This window comes from Columba livia, chromosome 6 (genome assembly GCF_036013475.1).
Source record: "Columba livia isolate bColLiv1 breed racing homer chromosome 6, bColLiv1.pat.W.v2, whole genome shotgun sequence".
Lineage (NCBI taxonomy): Eukaryota > Metazoa > Chordata > Aves > Columbiformes > Columbidae > Columba > Columba livia.
In genome coordinates, this window is record NC_088607.1 from 33,874,861 (window position 1) to 33,890,789 (window position 15,929).

General features: G+C 40.7%; 1 protein-coding gene across 7 annotated transcripts in view; it reads right to left on the reverse strand.

Moving 5' to 3' along the window:
• Positions 1 to 773: 773 nt before the first annotated feature.
• The window catches only part of CTNNA3 (catenin alpha 3), a 460,135-nt gene continuing 444,979 nt past the window's right edge, over positions 774 to 15,929 (reverse strand). For all 7 annotated transcript variants that reach the window (XM_065067892.1, XM_065067891.1, XM_065067893.1 and 4 more), the window contains one exon: positions 774 to 3,026. In XM_065067892.1, the coding sequence (XP_064923964.1) occupies positions 2,739 to 3,026 (288 nt within the window). In that variant the 3' untranslated portion in view covers positions 774 to 2,738. The remainder of the gene's footprint in view (positions 3,027 to 15,929) is intronic.

Consider the following 15,929-nt stretch of genomic DNA (forward strand, 5'->3'; position numbering starts at 1 on the left):
AGAAGGGGTTGCAGAGCTGCAGCTGAGAGCACAGTTTTTAAGGGACATGATACAGACGTCACACAGACACAGAGTCAGTGCAACAAGGGAGTGAAAAATTACACTCTGAAAACTAGGGCTAGGAAGGAGGGAGTAGATTGCAGGATGAATTGAGTAGCTGCTTTTGAACAGAACTTTCTGAGCAGCACATAGTTCTTCAGCATTAGTAGTGGCATAGAAGCGGTGCTTCTCAGCAGGCCTGCTGAGGGGGGCAATGAGCTAATGCAGGGGCTTTTACATCTCCAGGCCTTGTGTCTTAGCCCTCTGCCTCCTCACCCAGGATTAAATTTTACCTTGTTCTCCCTTGGTTTTAAACTTTAGCCAAGAAAAAGAAGTCTAAATAACTCATTCTTTTGACTATTCTCAAAAAAACAGCAGGGGGAGATGATTTTTTTTGTTCATTTAAAGGGTTGAGTTTTGCCCAATGAATTCCTACATAATAGGAATAGTACTGGATATTGAGATGAAACTGGCTATCAAGTATGAGAGACTAGTGACTAGCACTGCAGGAGAGAGCATTAAACTAAGTAATAATCTGTGCTTTAGTGATACTAACGCTAGAAAATCTCTTACTTAAACCAGACTAATAGAGTACCCTTGGGGTGGTGGAAGGCTGGCACTCCTATAAGCAAACCTGGCAGGCTTTAGAACTGTACGTTCACTAGTTTTGGACACCAAAATGGAGGCACATTAAAAAAATAATAATTTTAAAAATCACACAACACTAAAAGATGTCTCCTCAGCGGTGTACATGCTTTTTATTAACAATGTGATAACAAGACATTAGTTACAAACATTTGATGTTGAGGTGACCTATATCACACAAGGTTTTTGTCAACTCACCTGCTGGCTTCTGGACCTGAACATTGCTGGGGGAGGAGGCAGTCTGAGGAGTGGGCCAGAACCTCAGATACTACATGGGGATTTTGGCTTTAAGGTGTGACTGGAACATACACTTTCCTGATCTCTGTACCACAAAGAATCTTTATCTTGGCTCTGCTCAGTCTGCCAGCAGACCTGCTGAAAGTAGGTGATATGACCTGCTCTGTATTAGCTCTGTCTGCTCTCCTGGACTGTTAGTTGCTTTCCACTCTGTAGCCCTAAGAGGACTAGCAAAGACCTATACATGTTACTAAGATCTTGATGCAAACATGCTGGAGGGCATCTGAGTTGGAAAGAAGCAATTTTTCTTCCAAACTTCTCCTTTTGTTTCATTTAACAGATAGTAAATTATGCAAGGTGGAACAGTGATCTGTAAAATTTTTGATTATAGATTCCACAGTTTCTTAACCAACCACCAAGAAATTTTACTGCTCTGCTGTCCTGAGCTTAGAAACAGAGTCGCCCCCAATAAGAAAAACATAGTTAATTGTTATTTTTACTGCCCACATTGTGCTAAGTAGGTGCACTACTGTGCAAAACATGGTAACAAGTGACACGGAGCAGCAGCCTATAGTCTGGAGCTGCCTCGTAATGGCAATCAGTGACGCATCATGAAGTTCTGGCATTTGAGGAAGCCCTTTCGCCTTAGCAAATACAAAAAACATACCGAAGGATCTACTTAATTGCTAAGCAAAGGCATCTTTGGTAACAAGTGGAGTCTGGGAAAACTTAGTGACATGTCAGAGAACACAAGTTAAATTCTTTAAAAAAAGAAATGAGTTGGAGTGGCTTTCTGATTCAAACAGATTTTAGGAGATTTTTGTTTCACTGTCTTACAGAAGCCTAGTGGTGATCACAGACTAACAGCACTTATCTTCACTGCAGTCATTTAGCAAGTTGCTTACCAGCAGAGTCCTGCTTTTATGACTCTACTGTCATAAGAAAAGTAACTTAAATCACTGCAGTTACCTTGCAAAAATCTCATCAGGCCTAAGATTCAAGATATGTGTATGTGTATTTCACACACCGAGCTCAGAATAATGATGCATTTCATATTTGTTCTTTTGTGCAATGAGTAGAAAAGTTTTTTGTTGTTAATAGCTGATTTATCTGAACTTGCAAATGTAACAGTCAGCAGATTTATTGGGGCTCACAGAATAGAGCAGGAAGCAGAACACAGATTAATGCTAATGTTTCAGAAGGCTTTTGAAGAGCTATTATTACTGCTATGTTGCAGTCAATGCTTTTTTAAATTACCTTATTACATCTGTGTCGTTGAAAACACTTTTTGTGTTTCATCAAACGTTTTTGAACTTATATTTCCAAGGCTGGGCCTTGGAAGAGGGGAGATCTTTAGATATTTCAATCTAGATAAAAGTTGAGGACCCAGACTCAGCTAGCAACAAGCAGTCCAGCTGATCTGATCACAGCACACGTTTAAAATACATGTAGTGTAGCACTGGCCACAATCATCCCTGGTGAAAAAACACCTAAGGCTAGTGAGTGCAGTGTGACTTGGGCAGGCTGGCACACTGCATCCTCCGTTCCCACAGTCCCGTACCGTATCGCTCAAAGTGCTCTGCTGCCAACATGCCAGTGTAAACACAGGAGAGTTTGTCACTGCAAGAGAATGGCTATGTTTTTTCCAACCGTGCGCTTGTAGTTAATCCAAGAAAATTTTCAAATAATTTAAGCAAGTGTTATCTTACAGATTAAGAAAAACCAAAATATTAACACATGTAGTTATTAAATAAGTGGATAAAAAGATGAAAAATCATCAGAAATTCAAATACAGGAACACAAAAAGTGGCAGAATATTAGACTATTTCTCTGCCTCTAAATTCACTCATGACTTGAACAGGATGGATTCTCTTCTTTGCAGAACCTTTTCTGACAGCTGCATAGATTTCTTCTGGTTTCTCTCTTTTAATTAGGGGCTTCTTCTCTGGAGCCTTCATTCTCCACATCACAACAGGATGTCGTGGGCCAGTAGGACTCTGAATCCTGATAATCTTTGTGGATGCAATATAGGACATCTTCACTGTCTGCACCACAGCATTCATTAAATTTTTGGCAGCCTGAATTAGTGAAGTGACGCTATCCAACTGTAATAAGAAACAGAAACATTAGCCTAGGAAGCCGGTCTGCTTTTAATCACAATATGCTGAGGAATAAACAATGGTTAAAAGTAAAACTAACACACCAAACCCTAATTTATTTGTTTTTTTTTCCCTTGGTGTGTTTGATAATTATATTCATGTTCCACTGCTCAGACTTAAAGTGATATACAGAAATTATTGTTGGTGGACTATAAATGATTATGTAGATAATGTTTGTTCTTTTATTTTTTTTTAAATTGTGAATTCATGATGCTTGTCTGCAGGGTCTCATTGCAATTACTACTGCCAGGTAATGAAACCACCTCAAAGAAAAGCTATGACAATGTGACCCATTACTTCCCTCGTATCAGCACTAAGCAAAGTCTCCAGCTGCTCCTGTCGCATTCCAGGCTCCCACACAGGCTCCTGAGCAATGCTGGCATCCTGTGAAGTGGCTGCTGTTGTCAGAGCTGCTGAACCCAGTCTCAGCGGCCAAGATTTTTAAGGGTAATTAAGAGTGGGATAGCACACAGCCATTGCAGTGACTGTGTGGCATCTCAAATGCATAACAAACTAATCCCTCCCTATTACCTACTACCATCTCCAACAGCATACTGCGTAGGTATACAAGCATTAAAGCCTAGGCGTTTTCCATCAGTACTCAGGGAAATAGGAAATAACTCAAACTGAAAAAACGAGTAACTGGAACAAAAATGACAGCTTTAACAAGCAAGTTGTCTCTGCCATACTGCTCTGTAGCGTAACACAAGGAAACTCAGTGGTTGCACTGCTCCCTTCACAGGTTTGAAGCCTGCGGGCTGAAAGCAGAGTGCTGGGGACACCGCACTGCCTTAGTTTTCTCCCCAGCCCCAAGGGTTATATGGGGCAGTGGCTGCCTGATTTAGCAACACCGCACTGTGCAAATGGCAAACATGACCCTATGATGCGTGTTGAGTAGACGTGGTTTATTCTGTGTTAACCCCCCCAGTGAATCTTAATCTCAGACTCTAGACACAAATCTGGTCCAACGTGCCCCAGAAAGAGGCTTCAAGCAGGTTGTATGCAGAACAGAGTTACTCCTCTGAGAGGGAGAGCCTGTCTTGGGGCTGTGGCTTCATAAAACCAAGAAAAGCACAAGTTATTTGACAAAAGGCCAACAATGGCAAAAGTACTGATGCCTGTCATTGGCCATCAGGGCTACTTCAGCCCTTAGAAATGACAAAAGGCTTTTTCTCATTTCTCGCGTTCTCAGAACACAGAAGGGGGGGCCGGGAGTGTGTGCATATGGGGCTGTCCTTGTATCTTGTGGTCTTAAAATGCAGGAGCAGAGAACTGCTGTATATGTTTACTATAGCTATGTTAGGCATTGTACATCACTCTGGGCACTTTGGAGGGTACCGCCACACAGCCAGTGCAAACAGGAAAAAATTATACTGGTTTAGGCAAAATGTTAACAATTTTATTTTTGGTCATATGCAAAACTTTTTTTTTTTTTTTGACAGTCAGATAAATTGTGCCATGTTTCCTTTTGAGCACAGTGCTCTTCCTACCATTGAATTTCTTTTGGTTGTCTTTGCTTGAAATAAAGGCTATCCTCCTCCTTCAGATTAAGGTACCTCTGCTGTTGTCATAGTGCACTGAAAAACTGCTAGGGACAAATCTTGGTGACCTAAATTAGTAGCTTTATATCTTCAAAGACAGTATACTCCTGTGTAATTACAAGGCTGACAATTTCAATTTGGAAAGGAATCTCCACTCTAAATACTTTTAAGAAAGCCCTGCTTTACATATTTAATAGCATTTAGTAGTTAATAATTGTTATTTTTTAGAAATATTTGTTATTATTATTGAAATAAATTCTGAGCCCCCTGCTGTTTTGATATTGTCCCTAAAGCAGGGGAGTGTTAAAGGTTAAACTTGCATCAGTGTGCCAGCACAAGAACAGTGTTGATTTTAGGAGCATATAAAAACTTCAAACGCAAGATCTACTTTCTAGAGAGTGTGTATGTGTGTGTGTGTGTGTGTCCGCACCAAGGTGTGTGTAGGCAGACACGGAATGTCAGTGTGCACACACACTATGTGCTCAAAGCACATTGTTCAGGGCTATTTGTCACAATGAAAATCACAGTAGTATTACTCTATAGAACCGGAGCCTACATTTCAATTTCTCAACGTTTTCTTTGTTGAAACATTTGTCTTCTGTAAGAGCAATGAAGTCAGTTCTCTAAAAAGGCCATCGGTTTTAGTGGGAGAATGAGCTCCAGCTTTGTCATCCAGCCTAACCATGCAGTCTTCTGCAATATGCAGATTTGCAAACTGAGTTGTTAGTAAAGGGTCAAGATCCTCTCCCCTTTGTCACCTCAAGTGGATTGATCAGGTGAGAGGAGTGTTTTATTGTCTGTCTACATGCTGATTGTGTAACACTTAGTACACATACACACAAATTCAAATAAGGCAATAATAAAAACACAGCTAGGGGCTGGATTTAGTTGCATTTTGGCAACACTTCTGAACTGGCAGAAAACCCCTTTGGTTAATATCACATTTACTACTTCTCCCTGGAAGTGCCAAAAACGCTTACTAGTTCCCCTACCTCCCGCCCACCCCCTGAAAGTTGAAGGCAGACATATGTGTGATGAGAAACTGAAATTATCTCTATACACCAAGAAAAGGTGTAAAATTCACCAGATGGCCTCTAAAGTTCATTCTTTGCTGCAGCATGTCAGCTTTTTAGAAAGGATTTCCAGTTTATAATAGTCATGTAGTCTTTGCATGGCAGTATTTTAACCTAAGATGGAACATGTATTTGGGGTCTGTGACTTACAAACTTCAGGGAAGCAGGCTGCCTGGCCACTCTGCTGGGTTTAGCAGTAAAATGTAGTTTTTGTGTTACATTTTGAAGTTCAGACCACATAGTGACCTCCAAGCCTAAAGCTCTACTGAAATGCTACTTTTAATCCAAGCATTTTATAAACCTTTAGGCTCTCAACAAGTTGTTCTGCTCAGAGGCCTTGTCATTACACACCTGACACATCTTCAGCCTCCACCGTATTGCTTTTTCTAGGGAGGCTGACTAATGTTCATCTATAAGTTTTCTTTTCTGTTAACCAGAAAATTAATTATACCCGGGCACTTTCCTAGAACAGCTGACAACCCTGACAGCCCCCGCCAATGGTCAATATTGGTGGCATCATACAGTCTCGCTTTTCTAGCACTGGCTGTGTAGTAAAACCACTATGAAGCTGCTCTACATCAGAGGAGGCAAAAGAAAATATGGTTTTGTTTCTATGGCAGAAGGTATATGGGCTTAAGGGGCAGGGTTTTTTTTTCCTGAAGCTTCAGTGGCTTCAGTGTCTGTAATCCTCCCACTCTTCAGCAGCTGCCTGGAGTTAGAGCCACGCTAGGAGGACGGGCAGCAAGCTGGGCTGGGGGTCAGGGGCAGGTTTGTGACTGCTGCTGCGGGAGCAGGCAGAAATACACCTCTTTGCAGGAGAGCTTTTAGAAGAAATTGGTAGCAGCATCCAGATAGGATAGGTGATTGTCCCCAAACTTCATCCAGTTTTTACTGTGATTCTAGTTTATACCGTGAAGTATGGGTAATGAAGTGGAATCCTGTCAGGAGAGCATTACAAGTTACTTGCCTTTCCTCTCCTGTGGAAGCTGAACAGTTACCACCTCATTCTGGCATTTGTAGCTCCTTCCACACAATGGCTGTGGAACAGTCCACAGCTCCTTCAGCACACCACTGTGGTCAGGAAAACTGTACTTGTATTTCTTAAACTATAATCATACATCTACTAAAAACGAATAATAAACATCATGGGTCAAAATGTGAATGTTGATGGGGTAGTTACAATGTGGTATATTAGCCTCACAGTTTGACAGCAGCTCTGGGGAGTGGACATACATCAAGTACATTTTAAATCCTAAAAGTCCAAGACTGAATTACATATAAACTCAAATGTACAGCTGTAGCAAGCTGGAGTGGCTGAATTCCCCTGCCCCTGCCATGCCAGAGGAACTGCACCTCTGCTGTATTATTTAAGCTCTATGAAAGATGCCCTGAGATACAAACAGGCTTGCAGAAACAGGTGTCTAAAACAAACTTAAAGAGCTGCTATGTGGTTCCCTGCAGAAAAGCAGACAAGCTGTGTACCACGAAGGCTGTTTAAACTGGGGGGGTTTGCTGCAGTTACCATGGGGATGGGGAGAGGGGCAATGTACATCAGGATGGGCAGCAATTGCCATTAATTTTACTTTGCTCTTGGCATCTCTGAATAGGCAATGAAATAGAGGGTGACTTACTGAATGTGGCCCTTTAGGCTGTCCAGTTGTCTGCAGTGTCTTAGTGTCCATGTTCCCCCCTCAGTTTTCTCTGTATATCTCATGTTAGTCTTACTTCTATACAGAAAATGGGGGTGGGGAGGGAGAGGTATTTCTTAACTGCATTCAAAAGTGTGGAGCAGCTTTTAGAAGACGTTCTTGCACAGGTACTACAGTCGGTAAGAATCAGCCCATAGATTTTTATTTCTTTTTGTCTCTAGAGAGCAGCTGTTCTTATACTTCACTGCCAGTAACGTTATAGAGTTTGGTGTAAATCTACTGTTCTTCTATAAATCTAACTTATTCAAGGACTGTCTTTACTTGGATGCTTTTATCTCAGATATTTAGCAGAGTCTTCAAGGTCTCCTAACATATCTAGGAAAACTGATGAAATGAAACTTGGCATAAATGAAGGACTGATAAAATATTTATTGAGCATTTAAGGTCATTTTGTTTAGAGAGATTTATCTGCAAGCTCTTCAATTTCTAGCAAGTTGTACATAAAGATTCAGTAGCAAACCAAACAACAAACCAACTCCAAACTAAAAGCTGGTTTATTTTTGTGTGATTCCCACTTTTGCTCTTTCAACACTTCCCGTGGAGACACAACATTCCAGCCTCCACGTTTCAGGGGTCTGACTGTGTCAATTAAGCTGGTAATTCACGGAAGGAGTTAGGAAAAGCATCCCTTGCCATGTCTGTCCTCATTTAAAGATGTCACCTGTCCTGTGAGCATTAGTACTTTGTTTCCATTGCAAAAGGAATACAGAATGTTTCTCTAACCACCGCAACTTCATATTGTGGTGAAACACAGAAAATATGGACCCATACTTAAAAAAAAATAACATTCCAATCACCTACTCCCCAGCACCAGCAGAAACCAGGCTGGCGGCGCTCCTGCCGAGATCGGCTCTCGGCTCCAGCCCTGCATTCTTCTTCTGGAATGAGTCCTGTGTGCAAGTAAGCAAACTCTCCAGTGAATCACAAAGCTGAAGAAAAGAGAGTTCACAAAAAATGAATTCTGAAACTTTATTTTTGATTTGTTTACATGCTTTGTATTGTTCACATTTTTGTAAAATAGGGTCATGACTTGGCAATAGTAGCATTTCATTACTGTAAGAAGTTTAGCCATCTAATAACTGCTATATGGTCAGTTCTTTTTATTTAATATTTAGAATGATTAAGAGAATCATGACTGTGACAGAGAAAAGAAATGCTTGCATTGCCATATGTCAGTAGGAGTTGTTTCTGTAGCAGTTAAAACAAATACAGGATTTCTTTATTCTCAAAGCATGTAAATAAGTCAATCTCCTGCTCATGTTCTTTGTGTAGATTTGCAGATGCTGTCTCTTTGACATAAAGAAGAGGCAGACAGTTCCCTTCTGGAATAAAGCTGTAAGAGACAATACTGACAAAACACTTCTTGATATGAAATGTGCAAGTCTGCTAGAACCCCAGATGTGATACTCTGGATACGTCTGTGAGCTTTTTTTTTGTTTTAACAGGGAATTGTAGTTTTACTGTTTGAGCACAGATTTATCAATTAGCTGTTTACAATCTCCCAAGTCCTAGTTACAGTTCAATCAGACTTTCAATTTTTCAGACAGGTGAAAACTAAGAATTTAATATAAAATAATACACAGTTCTTTAATCAGTGTTTAAAGTCTGAACATAAAATTCTCTGGAAACAATGTCAGTTATTAAAAATCTCTCTCTATTGAACCTCTAAGTTTAAATACATTACTAGAAGCAAATTTTTTTTTTTACACTGTAATGAGAGACTAAGACTGGATTTTTATTTCTTTGACAGCTACTTCTGAAAATAACATGGATTCTACATTTCTAAGAAGACCAGTGAGCTTCTGAGTAGTGCAGCATTTAAGGTAAGGAATACCTACCACATTGTGCTTTTCATTCATCCCACTTTTTTGCTATGTGTAACGATTTGCTGTTGTGTGTTATTTTATGGTTCTTTCACTAAGATTGCTATATAAAATAAAGTGATTCAATCTCTTCAATGTAGCAGAACAACCCAAACAGGTAAATTATTGAGTTACATCCTTTACATCCTGACCATTGAAGACATTGTGTTTTTCCTTGGCCTGGCCAGGATGGAGGAGCCGACTAGGAGAGGTGCACTGCTGGATCTCATCCTCACTAACAAGGAGGGTCTGGTCGAAGCAGTAAAGGTCGAGGGCTGCCTGGGTTGCAGCGACCATGAAATGGTGGAGTTCAGGATCTTGTGTGGCAGGAAGAGAACTGCTAGCAGAATTGCAACCCTGGACTTCAGCAGGGCTAACTTTGGCCTTTTCGGGCAATTGCTGGGGGAAATCCCATGGGCAAGGCTGCTTGAAGGTAAAGGGGCCCAAAATAGTTGGTTAGTGTTCAGGGACTGTTTCTACCGGGCACAAGATCAGAGCATCCCAACACGTAGGAAGTCAAGGAAGGGAGCCAGGAGACCTGCGCGGTTGAACAGGGAGCTGCTGGGTAAGCTCAAGTGGAAGAGTTTACAGATCATGGAAGGAGGGGCTGGCCACCTGGGGAGAATATAAGGCTGTTGTCAGAGGGGGTAGGGAGGCAACTGGGAAAGCTAAGGCCTCCTTAGAATTAAACCTGGTAGAGAGGGGTCAAGAACAGGTAGAGCTTTTTCCAATACACAGCAGATAAATCTAACACCAGAGGCAATGTAGGCCCACTGATGAACGAGGTGTGTGTCCTGGTGACAGAAGATACAGAGAAGGCAGAGTTACTGAACACCTTCTTTGTCTCTGTCTACTCTGCTGAAAGGGGGGTGACCTTGTTAATGTTTACAAATATATAAACGGTAAGAGTCACGCGGATGGAGCCAGGCTCTTCTCGGTGACAACCAACGGTAGGACAAGGGGTAATGGGTTCAAACTGGAACAGAAGAGGTTCCACTTAAATTTGAGAAGAAACTTCTTCTCAGTGAGGGTGGCAGAGCCTGGCCCAGGCTGCCCAGGGGGGTTGTGGAGTCTCCTTCTCTGCAGACATTCCAACCCGCCTGGACACCTTCCTGTGTAACCTCATCTGGGTGTTCCTGCTCCATGGGGGGATTGCACTGCATGAGCTTTTCAGGTCCTTTCCAACCCCTGACATTCTGTGGATTGTAACATGAGTTACCTGCCTTGTTTTCTGAGCTGAGGATGTTCACATTTCCTTATTTTTTTCTCCACTCAGAATAGTGATAATTTCATTGTAGTGAAAATGGAGGTCTTGGTGTAAGAGAGGCACCAGAAGATGGGTGTTCAGGAAAGCACAGGAACAAGTGCAGGAGCTGGAAACACTTTATTAACTGCCGTGTTTCCCAGTACAAGTTATACATAAAATAAGCCAAATGGAGTCTTGCTGTTGTGATCCTTTTGTTTTTTTTTCCCCACCACTGGGAACTGTTTCTCTGCCTTGGCTCAGCTCTGCTCTGCCATGCTCTCCCTTTGGGACAGCAGAGATTTTATCCCCATTTCTGGAACTGGCCTTGGGAAATCACCTCATAGTTCAGGTGGGTAGTCCGAAGGGGATTATTTTCAGTGGGCTGAGTTTTCCTAAAAATGTGCCTATTCTGTTGGTTGTCTATGTCTCTCTGTCTAGTAATTACATTATGCACACCAAGGGTATTTGGGATTGGTTCTGTGCTTTAGCCATTTTTCAGGTGGGAAAATTGAATCTAATGAACTAAGTAACTAACCAGAATCTGCTTCAGGCTGTATAAAAATTCACAGAACTGAAATTAAGTCCTATAATTAGACCAGGCCCTGTGTCCAAGTTAAATGATAAACAACTTACATAAGTACTGTAAAAGTGTTCCCTAAAACACCATAATGGCACATATGTCATGACAGGCGGTTAGTTCAGTCCCTCCCTCGCTCCTTCCTGCTTTCATTTGCAGGAGTCCTTGAGAAAAAGAGAGTGTTTAATACAAATCCTTTCCTTGCTGTTTCCGTCAGTTTAGTTTGTGAGGAAAAGGTGTGCTTGTTGCAATCATCTTTTACATGCACTGAGGCTCAGAACTAAAATACATGTTGATTTTGCTAATTAGTAAAGTAATTATTATTATGAAAAGTCAGCTGTCTCGTAGTGCACATCAGTAGTAAGCATCTTGTTGGTTTAAATTAGTTTTTCTTCGTAGATGGATTTTAGAAGGCAATAGCAACAGAGCTGTCTGTAAGTAATTAACAGGAAAAAACATATCCCCTTTTACTTGCAAAGGCTGGGAGTTTTCTACACATGCACCTACCAACATAAACTAGGCAAAAGCAGTGAAAGATGTAGTGTTACTACATAAAAAAATACAAACCACCAAACAGTGAAACATTTATGTCACCTCTCAGAGGAAAACAAACAAACAAACCCCTTGTAGTTTACATCAACTTGTAGCAAATCAGTGATTTATTATTTTTCAGAATCAAATACCAATAAAAGAAGCAGTATTAGGCTGGTGTAAAGTCCTGCAAGTAGCCTTCCACCATTAGTTCAAACAGAACTGCAATATTATAGTGCAAGCAACTCGTGATTTAACTTTTGGCTCTAACTTGGGAAGTGAAATAGACATTTAATTCCAGCCTTGAAGCATGAAGTTAGTATTAAAGCACTGATGTTTGGCACAAAAGGGGACTTACGTCACTGTTACAGTCAGTCTGGTTCTTGAGATACCAACAGGATAAATCAAATGAGACATTTTCAGGAAAACCAGTGTGAAACAGCCTTTAGCGCACAGGTGAGGCTGGCTAACCTGAGAGATCTCTTCTGTGCCCAATTCTGTGACACTGTAACTCCAAGAACTGGCTCTTCCAGATTCCTCTTTCTTTTTCAAGGCCAAAAAGCTTTATTTCCCTTGCCAAGTACAATATAAAATGAAATACAAGATGATAATGACTATAAATAGCACAAAACAGAATTGCCTGGCAGAAGTCAGAGAGTGCAGTGCTCACATATAAGATATGTTTATTTCTGCCCTGTGAAATTCTATTTATTTGAAGCCACCATTGCGGGGCGGGGGGGGGGGGGGGAAGGAAGCTGTCCATGTGTCAATGTGCAAGCCTATCATTGTGCAGTACTTGTAAATGAATTAGCTGATTAGCTCCATAAATTAATGCAATTACTGTCAATCTGCATTCTGCAAATGTTACCCCATTATTTTGTGCCTGAAGAGACACAAAATAATTCTAAATAATAGAAGGAATTGCCTATTTCCTGTTTAATCACACCTAGTGAAGAGTTAATCCTCACCATTTCTCCAGTTTACAAATGGGCAGTGCTAGATTTAAAAATCTACATATTTTATGGGAGCATGAAAGACTAAATACTGAGCAAAGAATTTTTAATGAATGAAAAAAACATAACCACAGTGAATGAAGAATTAGAAGCTAATGATTCATGCATCTGTTTCTGCCTGTGACCCTTTATAATCCCTGTGGCTGTGAGCATTGCTGTGCCACTGACTAGAATGAAGGTGCTGGAGCTCAGGCCTATTTCACCTATACCACTGATACAGCAGGGGTATTCATTTTAGGCAAGAAACACACAGGGGAGGTTGTGAGTGTTACAGGGAAAACAAGGGCACAGGGAACATGGATGAAAAAACTGAAGATAATGCGATATAGAGAAGGAATGACTGTGAGCTGTGTTTGTGGATCAAAACAGACTTTTTCACACACATGATGCTGTTTGTTGTCACGGGAATAAGTCCTGAACTGATGCTGGCAGTCAGTAGCACCTCCCTCAGTACAGGCTTCTAAAAGTGAGAACCCATTGTCCTGCTGACAGAGATCCAGGTGCCCTTAGCCCATGGCATTGCTGACTGCTGTTAGATACTAGTTAGATACCATTTTATTGCAACTTTCTCCTCCACAGCTTCATCTAGAAGATACGGGTAAGACAGATGTTGTGACTTAGCTCTATTTCAAAGGACGGTTCCCTCTTTTACAGCTCTACAAATATACGTAGAATACAGCTACATTCTCCACTCTTCATGCCTCTGTTACTTCCTCTGACTTGGGTCTTCAGGCTTCAATAGAGGATTTCGCCTGAGAAAAAAACCCCTCAGAATTCTTTGCAGCCTATTTAAATCCAAATCCTTGTGCACAGTTGTTACTGTTGGAGAAGTGTGGAGTGCATAAAGTGCCGTGTTACACAGTACAACTGCTTTTCTGTGTGGATCTGTGGTCTGTCACCAGCTTTTGTGTAACCATTCTCACTTCATACAGCCAAGCCGACTTGCCATGTGCATGTGGAGATGTGTGGTTTCACACAGGAGAGCAGCTTTCCTCCTCAGCTCTTGGTTTGCACCTCCCTGTCCCAGCTTGTGAGGAGACGGGAGACAACAGAAGGGAACTGCGAGGAGCCAACAACAAAGAGCTGAGGGATGACCGAGAATCAGGTACTTCAGTCACATGTGGACACAGGTACAGGCAGAGAAATCACAAGGGAAACAGTGAAAGCAAAAAGTGGAGCGACCTCTAAGTATATTTCCTAATGCCCATAGTAGATCTTCACTTTTCAGAGGAAAGATAAAGATTTCAGATCTTTGACACTCATGAATTTTTCACTTACTACAAAATGAATATTACTACCTGCAAGGGCGTACCCTCTTTTTTTTCTTAATCACGCCTGACATATTTTTCTAATTCTCATTCTTTATTAGCATGAACTAATAAATGAGAGGAGATCAGGACTGGGGAGAATGTAATCCTATTCTGGCTGCAGTTTTGCCTCTTTGGACAAATAGTTTTGCTATTGATTTTTATGTGAACAAAATCTGAAGATTTAGTAGTGTTGCATAAACCAAAAAAATCCAACCCTTTTGGCTAGAAGAGTGAAATTCAGATGCCTGAGAAGATACCTGACAGATAATCATGGCACAGATGTTCTGTCTGCATATTTTGACATATTCTGTCCACATAAAAAAACACAAGAGTTTTTTCTTTATTGTGCTCCCACATCTGCAGGGTGTGTGCGCATGTGTGAGAGAGAACATCTGTGCTTTCTTATGCAGAACTTTGTTCTGTCACTTTTTCCAAGGCCAGCCAACCTACATGATCAAATTCCAAAGCCCCCACATGGACCTTCAAAGCCACAATTTGATCCAGCTTTAAAAAAAAAAAATAAAAAATCAGCCATCGTGTATTAGTGAATTTCTCTCCCTCTCTGCATATCCCTTTATCCATACAATGTACCTGTAATTGACATATTCACTAAAGTTGAAGCCAAACCCAAATAGTTAATTTACATATAAATTAGGACAAGCCTTATAGGAAAGCCATCAATTTGGTTTGGTTGCATTTTCATGTAACTACAATTTTAATTGAAAAGGAACAGTTTAGCACAGTCATTAATGCCCTCCCCTTCCCAATAACAGATGTGCAGACCAGTAAGACTTTTTTTGTTTTTGACCACTGGTATGCACCAAGTGTGCCTCCACTGACTTTAAAAGGCTTCCCTTGACAGTGCAGATCATTTGGGGCACTGGCTGGCAGTTTTTCTCTTTTTATAGGCCTAACCGTATCACTCATAAATTTAAAAAAAAAAATACAGTAATTTTTGGAGCATTTTCCAAGACTGCTTTAACATTATAACAACCACTGTTACTAGCATCTCACTCCACAAACACTTCCAAAACTGTCCAGGATGAGGCATGTTCTGAATTTCCACTGAGTCCAAGCTGAGCACCTGTTTAAGTGTGTTTATTGAACTAGGACTGAGTTAAGCATTTATTTGAACAAGTATAGTTGCTTTCCTGGAGTTTCTGGATGTACACAATATAAGTCCTGGTCTGCCTTCCTTGAAAAGGGGATTAAGGTCATCCTTCTGGGATTAATGAATGAAGTTTGGGCTTTCAATTTTTAGAACTTTTTAACATACTAGTTAGGTCACCTCAGATTTCCAAATTTTACAGAGACACAAGAAAGCCAAAGACAAGGAATGAATCTCTATCAGCTCAAAAAATCACAGACTGATAGAGAAAAAAAAAGTCCCAAATGAGAGGCTCCAGAGAGGAAGAGACAGAGACAGCCCCAATTCTTGTTGGTTCCAAAGTGTGTGGCCAGCAGCCTGTCTCTCAGTTATCATTTGAATAGCCAATAAAAATACCCTACAAGTGTTGCAAATCTCACATCAGCAGTAGAGGGTTCATTCTGATGAGTTTATAAGCCATATAAAATGTACCAATAGTTTTACTGATGTATATATTCCAGACTACGTGAATGTGAAGTTACCACAAAGAGGAAAGTATTTAAGTTGTAAGAATGCATAGCAGGAACGGTTTTTTGTACCATTTAGTGGATTCTGTGTCTTGAAATCATAATCCCTTATGCTACAGGTAATAACACTGGTAATCGAAGAACATGTGAAGGCATGATATGAATGCTTGTGAATGGATGCTGATGACAAGTGTGTAAAAGTTCCACAAAATCATAAAAAATACCTATGCCATGGTTAGTGATAATTGGCTGTAACTGAGCTAAGGCTCTTAAATTAATGCAAAAATTAAGAAATTTACTCAAGAATTCAGTCACCTTGGTCTTAATTTTCTGTATTTCTGTAGGGATGTAGAAGGTCCTCCATCATTTCCTT